The following is a 19916-nucleotide window of genomic DNA, read 5'->3' as shown; positions in this document are numbered from 1 at the left end:
ACTCAACACAAAAGCTAGGTAGATGCAGTGAGGTGTGTTCACTGAACACAACAGCTAGGTAGATGCAGTGAGGTGGGCTCACTCAACACAACAGTTAGCTATATGCAGTGAGGTGTGTGCACTGAACACAAAGGTAGTTAGATGCAAAGAGGTGGGTTCACTCAACACAATAGGTAGTTAGATGCAGTGAGGTGGGTTCACTCAACACAACAGTTAGCTATATGCAGTGAGGTGGGTTCACTGAACACAAAGGTAGTTAAATGCAGTGAGGTGGGTTCACTGAACACAACAGCTAGGTAGATACAGTGAGGTGGGTTCACTGAACACAACAGCTAGGTAGATGCAGTGAGGTGGGTTCACTAAACACTAAAGGTAGTTAGATGCAGTGAGGTGGGTTCACAACAGTTAGCTATATGCAGTGAGGTGTGTTCACTGAACACAAAGGTAGTTAGATGCAGTGAGGTGGGTTCACTCAACACAACAGCTAGGTAGATGCAGTGAGGTGGGTTCACTGAACACAACAGCTAGGTATATGCAGTGAGGTGGGTTCACTGAACACAAAGGTAGTTAGATGCAGTGAAGTGGGTTTACTCAACACAATAGGTAGTTAGATGCAGTGAGGTGGGTTCACTCAACACAACAGCTAGGTAGATGCAGTGAGGTGGGTTCACTGAACACAACAGATAGGTAGATGCAGTGAGGTGGATTCACTGAACACAAAGGTAGTTAGATGCAATGAGGTGGGTTCACTCAACCCTAAAGCTAGTTAGATGCAGTAAGGTGGGTTCACTCAACTCAACAGTTAGCTATATGCAGTGAGGTGTGTTCACTGAACACAAAGGTAGTTAGATGCAGTGAGGAGGGTTCACTCAACACAACAGCTAGATATATGCAGTGAGGTGGGTTCACTGTACACTAAAGGTAGTTAGATGCAGTGAGGTGGGTTCACTCAACACAACAGTTAGCTATATGCAGTGAGGTCGGTTCACTGAACACAAAGGTAGTTAGATGCAGTGTGGTGGGTACACTCAACACAATAGGTAGTTAGATGCAGTAAGGTGTGTTCACTCAACACAAAGGTAGTTAGATGCAGTGAGGAGGGTTCACTCAACACAATAGGTAATTAGATGCAGTGAAGTGGGTTCACTCAACACAACAGTTAGCTATATGCAGTGAGGTGTGTTCACTGAACACAAAGGTAGTTAGATGCAGTGAGGTGGGTTCACTCAACACAAGAGCTAGGTATATGCAGTGAGGTGGGTTTACTCAACACAATAGGTATTTAGATGCAGTGAGGTGGGTTCACTGAACACAAAAGTAGTTAGATGCAGTGAGGTGGGTTCACTCAACACAACAGCTAGGTGGGTTCACTGAACACTAAAGGTAGTTAGATGCAGTGAGGTGGGTTTACTCAACACTAAAGGTAGTTAGATAAATACCAAGGGGTAAGCAGCACAAACCAAATTTTTATGCAATTCTATGTAAAGCATGCACGCAGCACAGGAGGTCCCCAACCTCCATAAGAAATATATAATTACAGAGAGGCTGCAGCACACAACAGGAAAACAGTGACAGGGGCTCTTGGTTACGCTTTAACGCGCTTAAGCTCACCAACTGCGCCAAAGTGTGCCCGATCTGGTGAGTCCTACTCTACCATGCAAAATGCCAGTTTTTATAAGCAGTCTAGTGGGAACTAAACCAAAAACCCAAGAGTCAACTAAATAGGAAAAAAAGAAATTAAAAACACCTTACCTTTCACTAGCTACCAAATGAACTCTCTTAACATGTGCAATGCACTCATTTATATGCTTAACTGTGCTAGAGGTGGGCATGGTTATGCAGGCTTACAGGGGAAAATTATAAATAAATACCAAGGGGTAAGCAGCACAAACCAAATTTTTATGCAATTCTATGCAAAGCATGCACGCAGCACAGGAGGTCCCCAACCTCCATAAGAAATATATAATTACAGAGGGGCTGCAGCACACAACAGGAAAACAGTGGCCGGGGCTTTTGGTTACGCTTTAACGCACTTAAACTCACCAACTGCGCCAAAGTGTCCCCGATCTGGTGAGTCCTACTCTACCATGCTGCGTGCTGCATCTAAAGGTAGTTAGATGCAGTGAGGTGGGTTCACTCAACACAACAGCTAGGTATATGCAGTGAGGTGGGTTCACTGAACACAACAGCTAGGTATATGCAGTGAGGTGGGTTCACTGAACACAACAGCTAGGTATATGCAGTGAGGTGGGTTCACTGAACACTAAAGGTAGTTAGATGCAGTGAGGAGGGTTCACTCAACACAATAGGTAGTTAGATGCAGTGAGGTGGGGTCACTGAACACAAAGGTAATTAGATGCAGTGAGGTGGGTTCACTCAACACAAAAGCTAGGTAGATGCAGTGAGGTGTGTTCACTGAACACAACAGCTAGGTAGATGCAGTGAGGTGGGTTCACTCAATACAACAGTTAGCTATATGCAGTGAGGTGTGTCCACTGAACACTAAAGGTAGTTAGATGCAAAGAGGTGGGTTCACTCAACACAATAGGTAGTTAGATGCAGTGAGGTGGGTTCACTGAACACAACAGCTAGGTAGATGCAGTGAGGTGGGTTCACTAAACACTAAAGGTAGTTAGATGCAGTGAGGTGGGTTCACTCAACACAAAAGCTAGGTAGATGCAGTAAGGTGTGTTCACTGAACACAACAGCTAGGCAGATGCAGTGAGGTGGGTTCACTCAATACAACAGTTAGCTATATGCAGTGAGGTGGGTTCACTGAACACAAAGGTAGTTAGATGCAGTGAGGTGGGTTCACTGAACACAACAGCTAGGTAGATACAGTGAGGTGGGTTCACTGAACACAACAGCTAGGTAGATGCAGTGAGGTGGGTTCACTAAACACTAAAGGTAGTTAGATGCAGTGAGGTGGGTTCACAACAGTTAGCTATATGCAGTGAGGTGTGTTCACTGAACACAAAGGTAGTTAGATGCAGTGAGGTGGGTTCACTCAACACAACAGCTAGGTAGATGCAGTGAGGTGGGTTCACTGAACACAACAGCTAGGTATATGCAGTGAGGTGGGTTCACTGAACACAAAGGTAGTTAGATGCAATGAGGTGGGTTCACTCAACCCTAAAGCTAGTTAGATGCAGTGAGGTGGGTTCACAACAGTTAGCTATATGCAGTGAGGTGTGTTCACTGAACACAAAGGTAGTTAGATGCAGTGAGGTGGGTACACTCAACACAATAGGTAGTTAGATGCAGTGAGGTGGGTTCACTCAACACAACAGCTAGGTAGATGCAGTGAGGTGGGTTCACTGAACACAAAGGTAGTTAGATGCAATGAGGTGGGTTCACTTAACCCTAAAGCTAGTTAGATGCAGTAAGGTGGGTTCACTCAACTCAACAGTTAGCTATATGCAGTGAGGTGTGTTCACTGAACACAAAGGTAGTTAGATGCAGTGAGGTGGGTACACTCAACACAATAGGTAGTTAGATGCAGTGAGGTGGGTTCACTGAACACAAAGGTAGTTAGATGCAGTGAGGTGTGTTCACTGAATACAAAGGTAGTTAGATGCAGTGAGGAGGGTTCACTCAACACTATAGGTAATTAGATGCAGTGAGGTGGGTTCACTAAACACTAAAGGTAGTTAGATGCAGTGAGGTGGGTTCACAACAGCTAGATATATGCAGTGAGGTGGGTTCACTGTACACTAAAGGTAGTTAGATGCAGTGAGGTGGGTTCACTCAACACAACAGTTAGCTATATGCAGTGAGGTCGGTTCACTGAACACAAAGGTAGTTAGATGCAGTGCGGTGGGTACACTCAACACAATAGGTAGTTAGATGCAGTAAGGTGTATTCACTCAACACAAAGGTAGTTAGATGCAGTGAGGAGGGTTCACTCAACACAATAGGTAATTAGATGCAGTGAAGTGGGTTCACTCAACACAACAGTTAGCTATATGCAGTGAGGTGTGTTCACTGAACACAAAGGTAGTTAGATGCAGTGAGGTGGGTTCACTTAACACAATAGGTAGGTAGATGCAGTGAGGTGGGTTCACTTAACACAACAGCTAGGTATATGCAGTGAGGTGGGTTTACTCAACACAAAGGTAGTTAGATGCAGTGAGGTGGGTTCACTGATCACTAAAGGTAGTTAGATGCAGTGAGGTGGGTTCACTGAACACAAAGGTAGTTAGATGCAGTGAGGTGGGTTCACTGAACACTAAAGGTAGTTAGATGCAGTGAGGTGGGTTCACTGAACACTAAAGGTAGTTAGATGCAGTGAGGTGGGTTTACTCAACACAATAGGTAGTTAGATGCAGTGAGGTGGTTTCACTGAACACAAAGGTAGTTAGATGCAGTGAGGTTTACTGATCACTAAAGGTAGTTAGATGCAGTGAGGTGGGTTCACTCAACACAACAGTTAGGTAGAGGCAGTGAGGTGGGTTCACTGATCACTAAAGGTAGTTAGATGCAGTGAGGTGGGTTCACTGAACACTAAAGGTAGTTAGATACAGTGAGGTGGGTTCACTCAACACCATAGGTAGTTAGATGCAGTGAGGTGGGTTCACTGAACAGTAAAGGTAGTTAGATGCAGCCAGTGAGGTGGGTTCACTGAACACAATAGGTAGTTAGATGCAGTGAGGTGGATTCACTGAACACTAAAGGTAGTTAGATGCAGTGAGGTGGGTTCACTGAACACAAAGGTAGTTAGATGCAGTGAGGTGGGTTCTCTCAACACAATAGGTATTTAGATGCAGTGAGGTGTGTTCACTGAAAACACAAAGGTAGTTAGATGCAGTGAGGTGGGTTCACTAACCACAATAGGTAATTAGATGCAGTGAGGTGGGTTCACTCAACACCAGTTAGGTAGATGCAGTGAGGTCGGTTCACTGAACACTAAAGGTAGTTAGATGCAGTGAGGTGGGTTCACTGAACACAATAGGTATTTAGATGCAGTGAGGTGGGTTCACCCAACACAACAGCTAGGTAGATGCAGTGAGGTGGGTTCACTCAACACAATAGGTAGTTAGATGCAGTGAGGTGGGTTCACTGAACACAAAGGTAGTTAGATGCAGTGAGGTGGGTTCACTCAACACAATAGGTAGTTAGATGCAGTGAGGTGGGTTCACTCAACACAACAGCTAGGTAGATGCAGTGAGGTGGGTTCACTGAACACAAAGGTAGTTAGATGCAGTGAGGTGGGTTCACTCAACACAATAGGTAGTTAGATGCAGTGAGGTGTGTTCACTGAACACAAAGGTAGCCTACCAAGCACTCAGACCTGGGTTCAATTCCCGGCCAAGGTATGTAAGCTGGCTTTTGAAATCCTACAATTCCCTGGAAGACAAGACCCTCCTCCCTCCGGGAGGGAAGACAAGACCCTCGAACCTCCGGGAGGAGGGAGTGAAGGAGGGAAGGGAGGAATACACTTCCTGATGTTGTAAAGCAGTGTAGGCCTGCAATTGAACATTCAAGGAGATTTCTGACCTTAAAACATTGCTTTGTGTCAAATGCAGATTTTATTCTGGGACTTTTGATGTGTATTTCATTCAACCACTTCTTACTCCAAGTATTAGACACCTTGAAACATCTTTTCTATCATTTTTCTAGCCAGCAGAAATTTTTTTAAATTTTTAAGTTCGCCTCCCCATTGAAGTCTATTGCGGTTCGCGAAAGTTCGCGCGAACCGAACCTTCCGCGAAAATCGGAGGTTCGCGACATCTCTAATGAAGATATGTCACGGTTCCATGCGGAAGCTGAGGAAGATGAGGTGTTCTGTGTTAAATAGTCAACTACATCCTGACAATCTTGGGGGTTGAGGGGACATGCCTTCTGAACACTGTACTTTGGACGAAGGCCGAACAAAATCACACCAGCATGACCTTGAACAGACGTGCGGGGTGGCCTGCCTCTGCCTGTTATTTTTTCCATATGGGGAGGGTATGCGCAGTAGAACTAACAATATTCAATAGTGGTAGACCGTGTATGTAATCACAAAGAGGCACACAATCAGTGTAAAATACAGTGTGTGTGTGTGTGTGGTGTGTGGTGTGTGGTGTGTGGTGTGTGGTGTGTGGTGTGTGGTGTGTGGTGTGTGGTGTGTGGTGTGTGGTGTGTGGTGTGTGGTGTGTGGTGTGTGTGTATCACAGGGCTGTGTGCTTTAACACTCACAGACAGGGGCGTTTCTAGGGTCCTTGGAGATCAGTGGCACCTGTGGGCACCAGGCGGGGAGGTGGCAAAAAATGGGCGTGGCCATGCGGTGAGTGGGCGTGGCCATGGGTGGGGCCAAATGTACATGAACTTAGCAGCGGTGTAAGCTACGGATAACGGGCCTGCCCATCGAAATATTGGACGGAGCCCCCTGTCCTTTATTTCGATCATTTACAATCAGTATAGGCATAGATCAAAGATGTATACGCACATACAATTTTGATTGGTCAATCACTGACCCCCAATTTCCCACCCCCGTGCAGTAAGTGGGCCAACAGACAATGAATTTTATGAACAGAGCTAAAATTAATTAGCTAATCAAAATTGTATGTGTGTACCAGGCTTTACAGCTAATACTGTACATACTGAAAGTAGCAGGGATCAGCATACAATACAGCTGGTTTACAATCAATAAAGGCACAGAGTAACACCTTACACTGTACACACTGGAGGTAAATCAGCACACAGTGCAAGCACTAGAGAACAGCGTATACTGTACATACTGTAGGCAGCAGAATTCAGCACACTGCAGCTAGCGTGCCAAAAATATGACGATCACGTTGTGCGGCGTGCTTATTGCGCCGCACCAAAAAATGGGTGGGCCATGGACCAGAATATAGGTTTGGTAACGGGTGGAGACAAATTTACATGAACCTAGCAATGGTGGGACATCAGATTAGGACAGTGGTGGCGAACCTTTTGGAGGCCGAGTGCCCAAACTGCAACCCAAAAGTCACTTACCGGTATCTATCGCAAAGTGGCAACAGCAATTTAAACTAAATACTGTACAAACGTTTTAACTCATACATGAACATTATGGAAAATCCAAGTTGAAAATAAACTGTGAAGATAAACAATTTCATCCATCCTACTCCTGAAAAATGTATTCAATTTTTTAGAACCTCCCAGTTTTATTTTCTGTTTTAAAACGCTAAAAAAGTAGGTTTAATGCTATTGTCTCATATGATAAGGATTCAGCTTTTCCCATAGTCTCGCAGTTAGCAATCATGTGAACCCCAACAAGACATATTCAGCAATCATGAGGCCCCCAACAAATCAGGAGGCCCCCAACAAGACAAATTCAGCAATCATGAGGCCTCCAACAAATCATGAGGCCCCCAACAAGACAAATTCAGCAATCATGAGGCCCCCAACAAGACAAATTCAGCAATCATGAGGCCCCCAACAAAGCATGAGGCCCCCAACAAGACAAATGCAGCAATCATGAGGCCCCCAACAAATCATAAGGCTCCCAACAAGACACATTCAGCAGTCATGAGGCACATAAATAGACAGCATTTCACATAAATAGGCAGAATGCCCCCTTAATATGGTAGCCCCCCCAAGTTAGGTAGTGAGTGACAGGGACCCCCAGGTTAGCTAGTGAGTGACAGGCGCCTCCAGTTAGGTAGTGAGTGACAGGGACCCCGATAGTGAGTGACAGGGAGCACCTTTAGGTAGTGAGTGAGTGCCAGGGAGCCCCTTTAGGCAGTGAGTGAGTGACAGGAAGACCCTTTAGGCAGTGAGTGAGTGCCAGGGAGCCCCTTTAGGCAGTGAGTGAGTGACAGGAAGCCCCTTTAGGCAGTGAGTGAGTGACAGGAAGCCCCTTTAGGGAGTGAGTGAGTGACAGGGAGCCCCTTTAGGGAGTGAGTGAGTGACAGGGAGCCCCTTTAGGGAGTGAGTGAGTGACAGGGAGGCCCTTTAGGGAGTGAGTGAGTGACAGGGAGGCCCTTTAGGGAGTGAGTGAGTGCCAGGGAGCCCCTTTAGTGAGTGAGTGCGTGCCAGGGAGCCCCTTTAGGGAGTGAGTGCGTGCCAGGGAGCCCCTTTAGGGAGTGAGTGACAGGGAGCCCCTTTAGGGAGTGAGTGACAGGGAGCCCCTTTAGGGAGTGAGTGACAGGGAGCCCCTTTAGGGAGTGAGTGACAGGGAGCCCCTTTAGGGAGTGAGTGACAGGGAGCCCCTTTAGGGAGTGAGTGACAGGGAGCCCCTTTAGGGAGTGAGTGACAGGGAGCCCCTTTAGGGAGTGAGTGACAGGGAGCCCCTTTAGGGAGTGAGTGACAGGGAGCCCCTTTAGGGAGTGAGTGACAGGGAGCCCCTTTAGGGAGTGAGTGACAGGGAGCCCCTTTAGGGAGTGAGTGACAGGGAGCCCCTTTAGGGAGTGAGTGACAGGGAGCCCCTTTAGGGAGTGAGTGACAGGGAGCCCCTTTAGGGAGTGAGTGACAGGGAGCCCCTTTAGGGAGTGAGTGAGTGACAGGGAGCCCCTTTAGGGAGTGAGTGAGTGACAGGGAGCCCCTTTAGGGAGTGAGTGAGTGACAGGGAGCCCCTTTAGGGAGTGGGTGCGTGCCAGGGAGCCCCTTTAGGGAGTGGGTGCGTGCCAGGGAGCCCCTTTAGGGAGTGGGTGCGTGCCAGGGAGCCCCTTTAGGGAGTGGGTGCGTGCCAGGGAGCCCCTTTAGGGAGTGGGTGCGTGCCAGGGAGCCCCTTTAGGGAGTGGGTGCGTGCCAGGGAGCCCCTTTAGGGAGTGGGTGCGTGCCAGGGAGCCCCTTTAGGGAGTGGGTGCGTGCCAGGGAGCCCCTTTAGGGAGTGGGTGCGTGCCAGGGAGCCCCTTTAGGGAGTGAGTGCGTGCCAGGGAGCCCCTTTAGGGAGTGGGTGCGTGCCAGGGAGCCCCTTTAGGGAGTGGGTGCATGCCACGGAGCCCCTTTAGGGAGTGAGTGAGTGACAGGGAGCCCCTTTAGGGAGTGAGTGACAGGGAGCCCCTTTAGGGAGTGAGTGCGTGCCAGGGAGCCCCTTTAGGGAGTGGGTGCGTGCCAGGGAGCCCCTTTAGGGAGTGAGTGAGTGACAGGGAGCCCCTTTAGGGAGTGAGCGAGTGCCAGGGAGCCCCTTTAGGGAGTGAGTGAGTGCCAGGGAGCCCCTTTAGGGAGTGAGTGCGTGCCAGGGAGCCCCTTTAGGGAGTGAGTGAGTGCCAGGGAGCCCCTTTAGGGAGTGAGTGCGTGCCAGGGAGCCCCTTTAGGGAGTGAGTGAGTGCCAGGGAGCCCCTTTAGGGAGTGAGTGCCAGGGGAGCCCCTTTAGGGAGTGAGTGAGTGACAGGGAGCCCCTTTAGGGAGTGAGTGAGTGACAGGTAGCCCCTTTAGGGAGTGAGTGAGTGACAGGGAGCCCCTTTAGGCAGTGAGTGAGTGACAGGGAGCCCCTTTAGGGAGTGAGTGAGTGACAGGGAGCCCCTTTAGGGAGTGAGTGAGAGGGAGCTCCTTTAGGGAGTGAGTGAGTGAGTGAGTGAGAGGGAGCCCCTTTAGGCAGTGAGTGAGTGCCAGGGAGCCCCTTTAGGCAGTGAGTGAGTGCCAGGGAGCCCCTTTAGGGAGTGAAAGGGAGCCCCTTTAGGGAGTGAGTGACAGTCAGGGAGCCCCTTTAGGGAGTGAGTGAGTGACAGGGAGCCCCTTTAGGCAGTGAGTGAGTGACAGGGAGCCCCTTTAGGCAGTGAGTGAGTGACAGGGAGCCCCTTTAGGGAGTGAGTGAGTGACAGGGAGCCCCTTTAGGCAGTGAGTGACAGGGAGCCCCTTTAGGGAGTGAGTGCGTGCCAGGGAGCCCCTTTAGTGAGTGAGTGAGTGAGTGAGTGAGTGACAGGGAGGCCCCCCCTCTAGCCGCCGCCGCTCCCCCCCTACCTCTCAGCAGACCTCAGGATCAGCGGCGACCCGACCAGATGTACGAGCGGGCGCTGGACGCACCCGCTCGATATGCGGAAGTGATGTCACTTCCGCATATCAGTGCGGGCGCTGGGTCCTAGCGCCCGCACGATTGGTCGCCGGCTCGCCGCCTGATCCTGAGGTCTGAGACTGTCAGTGACGCGGCGACTGGAGGGAGCCGCTGAGTCTTGACAGAGGGGGCGGCCGGGCGGAGAGCCGTGGCACCCCAGGAAAGATTGGGGGCACGTGCCCCCCTAAAACAGGGCTAGCGACGCCCCTGCTCACAGAGAGATATCCTATAGTACTTACAGTCACAAATACAGTTGCAGGCTAAGCACTGCTTATAATACACAGTGTGCTGGCTTGCTTGCAATAGATAGAAGAGTATAGAAGAACTGCAAGGACCAGCAATGACTGTAGCCCGGCCTGTATGCAGTGTCACACACACACACACACACACACACACACACACACACACACACACACTAGAACAATATGAGCCCTCAAAAGGGCTTTTGTTTTGGGGTATAAAGAGCAGCCTAGCTAACTGTGCCTGTCTCTCTGTGGGCTGTATGCAGTGTCTCACCCACAAAGAGAGCTATGGTATAGTAAGTTAAATCACACAAATACAGTGGAAAGATATGCACTGGTGGTAACAGTGTGCTGAGAACTGCATCAAGGGCCAGCTGAGACTGTGGGCTGTATCTATGCAGTGTCACCCACAAAGAGAGCTATGGTAAAGTAAGTTAAATCACATAAATACAGTGGAAAGATATGCACTGGTGGTAATACAGTGTGCTGGGCTTGGCACAGTAAAGCAAGGGCCAGCTGCGACAGGGCTGTATCTATGCAGTGTTAGTGTCACACACACAAAAAAAATCATAATATTAGCCCTCAAAAGAGCTTTTTTGGGGTGCTTTCAGCAACAAATTTCAGCGAGGAGCAAACTAACAAGAGCTTAACTAATGCTTTCCCTATCTCCAACAATGTCTCATTTCTTCTCACTACAGCAGCAGACAGAGACTGAGAACATAGCCGACGCTGCTGTGTTTTATTGGGGGGGGTCCAGGAGGGAGTGCAGTCTGATTGGCTGCCATGTGTCTGCTGACTGATGTAGAGGGTCAAAGTTTAGCTACCCCGCTGCGGACGCGGACAGCTGAAATCTGTGTAAACTACCCGCCGGGCGAACCGTTCGGGCCATCTCTATTTTGCACACGGAGTCACTGGAAGTCTGCGCACATCTGTGATGTACAACTCAAGATACATTGCACTGGACATAGAGTTCTGTGATATAATCAAAATACAGCAAGAATAGCACTTATGAATGATGTTGTGGTATACTGTGCCTCTGCACACGGAGTCACTAGGAGTCTGCACACCTCTGTGACATACAGCTCAAGATACACTGCATTGGACGCAGCGATCAGTGGTATTATCAAAATACAGCAATAATAGCACTTATGAATGATGTTGAGATGTATAGCACTTCTGCACACAGAGTCACTGGATGTCTGCACACATCTGTGATGTACAGCTCAAGATAGACTGGACTGGATACACTGGGTGCAGTGTCAGGAGCCAGGATGCTGTGCAAACAATACCAGTCCGGAGAAGGACTCTTTTTGCCTGTTCAGGATGCTGTAAACCACTAGCAAGGCAGTGGTGACAGAGAACAGAGGCCTAGCTGATGCTTTTCTTATATCAGCAATGCTCTCACTCCCTTCTCTTTCTAACAGCAGCTGAAGAATGAGTCAAATATGGCTGCCAAGCTAGCGTTTTTATATGGGGTGGGGGGGTCCAGGAGGGAGTGCTAACTGATTGGCTGCCCCATGTGTCTGCTGACTGTGTGGTAGGGGTCAAAGTTTACCTCAATGATTATGTACTGTATAAGGGGCGGATTGAACATGCTATGTATCCGCCCGAGGGGGCGAGCTCGAATACCCCTTCTTTTCTGAGAAGTATTCGACAGGTAAATACTTCGACCCATGTCTACCCAAGACCCAGGCCATTTTGGCATATCGTGAAATCCAGCCCTACCTGCCACATAATAGAACTTTTCCTATTTTACTACAACTCAAGTGTAGATTAACTAAATTGTAGATGAACTAAACTGAAAACAAATTCAAGCAACTACAAGATATCAATGATAAGGTAAGAGAATTGTGCACTTCTTGCACTGTACCTTGGCCTTCTTAAGCAGTTGCTGTAGATCCTGCTGAGGAAGCAACCCATGGTTTTTGACAAATGCTGGAACCTCAGGGGGCCTCTGGGTCTCAAAATAAACTGTTCCATGCACTTCCATGTACCGATGCAAAACTGTCAGAAACGTTTCTTTTCCCTGAGAAAAAAAAACAACAACTTTTTGTTAAAGAAAGGAGAGGTGCCTTATTTGTGGCTACAAGCGCTATTAGGCACTGCTATTTGGCCTGAGGAAGTGGGTATGCACCCACAAAATGCGTTGCCAGTGCAATAAAATTCTATCAATACGTGAATTTGTCTCCATTGAGGTAAGCCACCTCACTTTTTTTCATTTTATTTTTTTTTAACGTATTTTATCTTCTCTGGGCGCCTCTTTCCCCTTTTATCCTGTGCCTTCTCCCTTTTGGAGGGGAATCAACCCTCTTTGACCAATTTAGGTCATTTGAGGTTTGCTTTTTATCAAGAATGCGACCATCACCAGCTCCGTTTAGTCGCCTGAGTGGAGTCGGGGTTATACATCTCCACCTGCTTTTAGTGGTCGGTTGCCCTTCTGCAACCCACCTTTGTGAGTATAATCCATCCGCATATTTTACATACTTCTGGTACTGTGACATACTGCACCATTTGGGCTCCTGTTGTCTCTGTGTTTTCTTTCTGCAGGGTGCAATTTTTATTATCCCTACTTTTTGTCCATTTTCAAAACCGCACGCGGGCAAAAAAAAGCTGAAAACGCCTGCAGTGTGAACAAGCCCTCACTGGACCATAAATTAGATATGATGTGGGTTTATTACCCACAATTTTTCCACGTGACACAAGAAGATAAAAACTGCTAACTGCTGCTAACTGTAACTGCTGCTTCCATTGTGATTTTCTTTATTTTGCTTATATCTCTGTCTTCATAAGTAAATGACATAACTTAGGGCCCGTTTCGGCTAGCGTGGAAACTGGGCTGAATCCGCAGAGTTTCCCTGCAGGCAAATCGCGTGGGGAAACTCTGCCATAGGGAAGAATAGCGGCGCCAGCCGAATCGACTGCGCTAGCGATTCGGCCGGTATCTCCATCCGAAATGGTGCAGGAGGCTGCGAATCCCATAGCTGTGCAGGCACGGCTGATGGGATTCGTCTGTGTCCCCGCAGACACAGAAGTGCCACAGCACGACTTGCAGACGCGTGCGGCACAAGTGGAAACGGGCCCTACATGTTTTGATGTTTATATTATTTTTAGGTACTTTTCCATTAGCCAGGCGCATCCACTAGGTGGCGTTAATTACTATTCCCCCTCTCTCTAGGTTGCCATGGATAGTAGGGAAAGATGTAATTCTGGTGGAGTTTTATCGCCACCTAGTGGATGTGCCCAGCTAATGTAAAAGTACCTATTTTTAATTCATTGTTATTAAATTACCTTTCCAAATGAATCTGCATATCTGACTTTTGAGAAAAGTAATTTTTTTTATATTTTATTTTTTTTTACACACATTTTATATTTTTGCAGTCCTATATTACTCTGCATGTGAGCACTTCATGCACTACATTCAATATTGCAGGTAGCGATGCTTGTCATTTTCGACTACGAGTGATCATAATCAAAATTACAAATGGAATTGTATTTTCGATTCAAATTCGATTGCGAGTCAGAAATTACACAGAGTATTTTTAAATTGCGAGTCGAAATTACCACTGTATTCATGTTGCTTGCACAACTTTTTTTTATGATATAAATACTATACATGTATGTTGCACATAAAAAAGGTGTGTGTAGGTGTGTGTGTGTGTGTAGGGGTGTGTGTGTGTGTGTGTGTGTGTGTGTGTGTGTGTGTGTGTGTGTGTGTGTGTGTGTGTGTGTGTGTGTGTGTGTGTAGGTCTGTGTGTGTGTGTAGGTCTGTGTGTGTGTGTGTAGGTCTGTGTGTGTGTGTGTAGGTCTGTGTGTGTGTAGGTGTGTGTAGGTGTGTGTAGGTGTAGGTGTGTAGGTGTGTAGGTGTGTAGGTGTAGGTGTGTGTGTTTTTTTCAGCTTCAATTGGTAGGCATTTAGTGGGGACAGAGCAGTTCAAAGCTGGTTTGTATCCAAACTGAATCAAAGCAGGTTTACAAACAGTTTGCAGTTCAGTCATAAAGTAAATCCACAAAACAAAGGTAAGGCCAACATCGGCCAGGTGCTTACTTTTAGCATTGAACATCACAAAAAGCATCAGTCAAAGCACATGCAGTCACCTGCAGCAGCTTCTCAGCAGAGCTACTTACTGGAAACAAATGGATTCCTTTTCCATGCAAACTGACAGAACCTGCTGGACACACCTCTCTCTCACCTCTTCCTCTCCAGAGACTTATTAGCTCTGTTTTTAACCCTTTGTGGGCTAGACAAGCAGAAGCCCACAAAATCCTGCAAAACTATCCACCCAGGACCTGACAACCCACCCTGCTCTACATCTGGTCAGCTCCGGACCCTATCTCAAGGCTTTAACCCCTGACACCAGGGCCGCCTTCAGAAAATTGTGGGCCTTACACTGGGCAGACCAACTGCCCCCCCCCTTCACCCCATGCCAAAGCAATCTGCAGAGCTTGAACACAGCCAGGTGACACAGCAGACAGGAGGACTAGAGACAAGGGCACACACAGGAGGCAGGTAGACACACAGAAGCAGGCAGACATGAGACAAGGGGAAATCAGGAGACGAGTTACACACAGTAGCCAGGGGACACAAAGGGGACAGAAGGCATGGGGACACACTGGAGGTAGGGGGACACAGGGGACAGGAGAAAGGGACATAGGAGAGGCAGGGCCAGGGAACACACAGTACACAGGGGGACAAGAGACAGGGGACACAGAGGCAAGAGGGGGGAGCAGAGGATGCTGGGGGACACGCAGAAGCAGTCTGACATGAGGACACTAGTGCTGCTTGGATAACCCCGATCACGGATTTCATAAATCCGGCCCCGCCGGTCCCAAAATCCGGATAAGTCGTGATTGTGACCCGGATTTGAAACGGACTTCCAAATTCAAGTCAGATTTTAGCCGGTATTACCATTTGAATCCGTGATCACGGGTTGTGATTAGAGGTGGCTCGAACCTCCGATTTTCGGTTCGCGAACCTCGAACGCGAACTTCCGCAAAAGTTCGGTTCGCGCGAACCGCAATAGACTTCAATGGGGATGCGAACTTTGAAAACTAGAAACATTTATGCTGGCCACAAAAGTGATAGAAACGATGTTTCAAGGGGTCTAACACCTGGAGGGGGGCATGGATGAGTGGGATAGATGCCAAAAGTTCCGGGAAAAATCTGGATTTGACGCAAGGCAGCGTTTTAAAGAGAATCTGTACTCTAAAATTCTTACAATAAAAAGCATACCATTCTATTAATTATGTTCTCCTGGGCCCCTCTGTGCTGTTTCTGCCACTCCCTGCTGCAATCCTGGCTTGTAATTGCTAGAGATGTTGCGAACGGTTCCCGGCGAACATCTCAGAATCTCTGGGCCTTGTACTACTTCCGGGTCGCTATGACCCGGAGTAGTACGCCTGCGCTGGCCCGGCAGTGCGCGTCCTAGATCGCGCTACTGTTGCCGGGCACTTTCTGCGCATGTGCGTGACGTCATGAGTGACGATATAGGACGCGCACCGCCGGGCCAGCGCAGGCATACTACTCTGGGTCATAGCGACCCGGAGTAGTACAAGGCCCAGAGAGATTCGCCCGGCGAACGGTTCGGGCCATCTCTAGTAATTGCCAGTTTTAGGCAGTGTTTACAAACAAAAGACATGGCTGCTAACCAGAGTGTGATAGGCTGAGAGGAGAGCTTGGAGAGGGTGTGTAAAGCTTCTGCCTATCACAAGCAGTGCTGAACATTCCACATATTCCAGCCCGAGCCCAACAGAGCCCACAGAGGAAAGAAGATAAGATTTATTAAAGAGACAGTGCAACTAGAAAAGGCTGCAGTATGCCAGAGCCAGGGGTGCTCAGCAGGACCCCGAATGCGAAGTTTGCTCGAAAATTCGGGTGTTTTTTTGGGTTTGCCGAATGCGAACCCGAACCCGAATGCTGCAATATGAGCCGAATACGAAGGCTGCCGAATGTGCGCACTCGAATTCGGCCAGATGGCGCTGTGGGTTCGGTTTCGGCTTCGGGATTCGGGGATGACGTCAATGGACTAATCAGAAGTCCTCCTGCCGAGGACCTGGCAACCCTAGCAAGCAATCAGAGGAGGGGAGCCTGGCCCTCCCCTCCCCTCCTCCATATAAGGCGGCAGCCATCTTGCGGAGCCACGCACTTGTGTGACTGCTGCTGGTACTGAGAGATTCTCCAGTGCTGTGCTGTGTCTGAGCAAGTGCTTTTCACTGCTAAACCTAGCGTTTTGCTTCCTAAACACCTCCTAAACATATTTATTGTTGTCTTATATAGTTAGCTAGTATTTTGATTGTTTTTAGTCAGCTAGTGTATAGTGTATACTGTGCTAGGCTAGTGTTAGTGTGTGTGCAGGCTAGGCCTGCTAGCCTAGGTAGCCTTAGCCTACTACTAGCTTAGGTAGGTTAGGGATTCTAGTTAGTTGTGTACTTAGTAGTACTAGTTTAGTTAATTATTACTGCTGTAGTCTGTTACTTTATTAGTTTCAGTACTGGTTAGTTAGTTACTGACTGACTGTGACAAGCCACCACCAGCATCCGTTGTGACCTGTGACTGTCTGTCGCCTACCCAAGCCTATTGATTGATTGATTGTGTCTGACCGTGTGTGAGCGATTGTAATTGTCACCGACTGTCTGCCGCACGACTTACTTTTAGCGTAGTACGATAGGTGTTTCTTAGTTACCTGCGTGCGTACTACTACTAGTGACTACTAGTATACTACTAGTCTACTAGTACCCGTTCACTTATTTTTTTTTCACTGCTACTGTGTGATTTTATAATCATCTGTAGTGTGTGTAATAAATAAGAGTTACAACACATACAGGCCACCACCAGCATCCGTTCTGAGTGACTTGTGACTGTCTGTCACCTGCCTGAGCCTATTGATCAATTGATTGCATGTGACCGTGTGTGAGCGATTGTAATTGTCACCGACTGTCTGCCGCATGACTTACTTTTAGCGTAGTACGATAGGTGTTTCTTAGTTACCTGCGTGCGTACTACTACTAGTGTCTACTACTATACTACTAGTCTACTAGTACCCGCTCACTTATTTTTTTTCACTGTTACTGTGTGATTTTATAATCATCTGTAGTGTGCAGGGCCGGATTTACAGCTCAGGAGTCTATAGGCACAAAAGCTTTGGCGCCCTAAACCCCACCCCTTAACTTAGGCCACGCCCCTCACATCACGTCCCCTTTTTCTTATTCGATAAAACCACAGAGGATAATGCATAAATTACCAAAAACAAGTATAGAATACCAACAATGCGCAGATATTTCCAATGACACATAGAATTAACGTGTTTTGGTTTCTGGACGTAGAAACTACGTCCAGAAACCATGTGCGCTACCGCGCGCCCCCGCGGCCGATCGCGCGTGTGCACTAGTGTTGGGCGAACCTCTAGATGTTCGGGTTCGGGCCGAACAGGCCGAACATGGCCGCGATGTTCGGGTGTTCGACCCGAACTCCGAACATAATGGAAGTCAATGGGGACCCGAACTTTTGTGCTTTGTAAAGCCTCCTTACATGCTACATACCCCAAATTTACAGGGTATGTGCACCTTGGGAGTGGGTACAAGAGGAAAAAAAAATTTAGCAAAAAGAGCTTATAGTTTTTGAGAAAAACGATTTTAAAGTTTCAAAGGGAAAACTGTCTTTTAAATGCGGGACATGTCTGTTTTCTTTGCACAGGTAACATGCTTTTTGTCGGCATGCAGTCATAAATGTAATACATATAAGAGGTTCCAGGAAAAGGGACCGGTAACGCTAACCCAGCAGCAGCACACGTGATGGAACAGGAGGAGGGTGGCGCAGGAGGAGAAGGCCACGCTTTGAGACACAACAACCCAGGCCTTGCATGAGGACAAGAAGCGTGCGGATAGCAATTTGCATTTTGTCGCCATGCAGTCATAAATGTAATACAGATGAGAGGTTCAATAAACAGGGACCGGAAACGCTAACCCATCACAGATGTTCATTGTTCATGTTACTTGGTTGGGGTCCGGGAGTGTTGCGTAGTCGTTTCCAATCCAGGATTGATTCATTTTAATTTGAGTCAGACGGTCTGCATTTTCTGTGGAGAGGCGGATACACCGCCGATCTGTGACGATGCCTCCGGCAGCACTGAAACAGCGTTCCGACATAACGCTGGCTGCCGGGCAAGCCAGCACCTCTATTGCGTACATTGCCAGTTTGTGCCAGGTGTCTAGCTTCGATACCCAATAGTTGAAGGGTGCAGATGGATTGTTCAACACAGCTACGCCATCTGACATGTAGTCCTTGACCATCTTCTCCAGGCGATCGGTGTTGGAGGTGGATCTGCACGCTTGCTGTTCTGTGTGCTGCTGCATGGGTGTCAGAAAATGTTCCCACTCCAAGGACACTGCCGATACCATTCCCTTTTGGGCACTAGCTGCGGCTTGTGTTGTTTGCTGCCCTCCTGGTCGTCCTGGGTTTGCGGAAGTCAGTCTGTCGGCGTACAACTGGCTAGAGGAGGGGGAGGATGTCAATCTCCTCTCTAAAGTCTCCACAAGGGCCTGCTGGTATTCTTCCATTTTGACCTGTCTGGCTCTTTCTTCAAGCAGTTTTGGAACATTGTGTTTGTACCGTGGATCCAGAAGGGTATAAACCCAGTAATTGGTGTTGTCCAGAATGCGCACAATGCGTGGGTCGCGTTCAATGCAGTCCTAGGCCGAAGAGGTCATAGCCTAGGGTCACAAAACCTGTTTATTTGGGCAATTTCAATGGTGGCGAGTCTGACGTACATAAATCGCAGCAATGGCCGTTAGCAACGTCTGAATCTCACGAAATGTCTCATGCAGGTAGAAGACATATTGTTAGACTTGGGCTCCAAAGATGGGTTCCCTACATCTCTGCAAACCAGAGTTACAGGGCTCCAAATTTGGTAAAATCCCCCATAGGCTTTCATTGGGCCTCCTATTTACAGTTCCAAAATCTCACATCTTTTCAAAGGGCAATTACTCAGCAGTGGCAAATTTTCTAGCACTGTAGGGACCCTTAGGGGGAACATTACTGGTGAGTTTCGGGCCCCTAGGCCAAAGAGGTCATAGCCTAGGGTCACAAAAACCTGTTTATTTGGGCTATTTCAATGGTAGTGATGGTGACGTACATAAATCGCAGCAATGGCCGTTAGCAAAGTCTGAATCTCACGAAATGTCTCATGCAGGTAGAAGACATATTGTTAGACTTGGATTCCAAAGATGGGGTCCCTACATCTCTGCAAACCAGAGTTACAGGGGTCCAAAATTGGTAAAATCCCCCATAGGATTGCATTGCCTCCCTATTTCACTTTCCAAAATCTCACATCTTTTCAAAGGGCAATGGCTCAGCAGTACCAAATTTTCTAGCATTGTAGGGACCCTTAGGGGGAACATGACTGGTGAGTTTCGGGCCCCTAGGCCGAAGAGGTCATAGCCTAGGGTCACAAAAACCTGTTTATTTGGGCTATTTCAATGGTAACGATGGTGACGTACATAAATCGCAGCAATGGCCGTTAGCAACGTCTGAATCTCACGAAATGTCTCATGCAGGTAGAGGACATATTGTTAGACTTGGGCTCCAAAGATGGGTTCCCTACATCTCTGCAAACCAGAGTTACAGGGCTCCAAATTTGGTAAAATCCCCCATAGGCTTTCATTGGGCCTCCTATTTACAGTTCCAAAATCTCACATCTTTTCAAAGGGCAATTACTCAGC

General features: G+C 47.9%; 1 protein-coding gene across 6 annotated transcripts in view; it reads right to left on the bottom strand.

Annotated features, from left to right (window-relative positions):
- MGAT5B (alpha-1,6-mannosylglycoprotein 6-beta-N-acetylglucosaminyltransferase B) overlaps positions 1–19916 on the bottom strand; it is a 1094162-nt gene that overhangs the window by 508178 nt on the left and 566068 nt on the right. For all 6 annotated transcript variants that reach the window (XM_068263667.1, XM_068263670.1, XM_068263672.1 and 3 more), the window contains one exon: positions 12074–12229. In XM_068263667.1, coding sequence (XP_068119768.1) covers positions 12074–12229 — 156 coding nt within the window. The remainder of the gene's footprint in view (positions 1–12073; positions 12230–19916) is intronic.

Source organism: Hyperolius riggenbachi, chromosome 12, assembly GCF_040937935.1.
Source record: "Hyperolius riggenbachi isolate aHypRig1 chromosome 12, aHypRig1.pri, whole genome shotgun sequence".
NCBI classification, from domain to species: domain Eukaryota; kingdom Metazoa; phylum Chordata; class Amphibia; order Anura; family Hyperoliidae; genus Hyperolius; species Hyperolius riggenbachi.
This window is presented reverse-complemented; position numbering and strand designations above follow the sequence as displayed.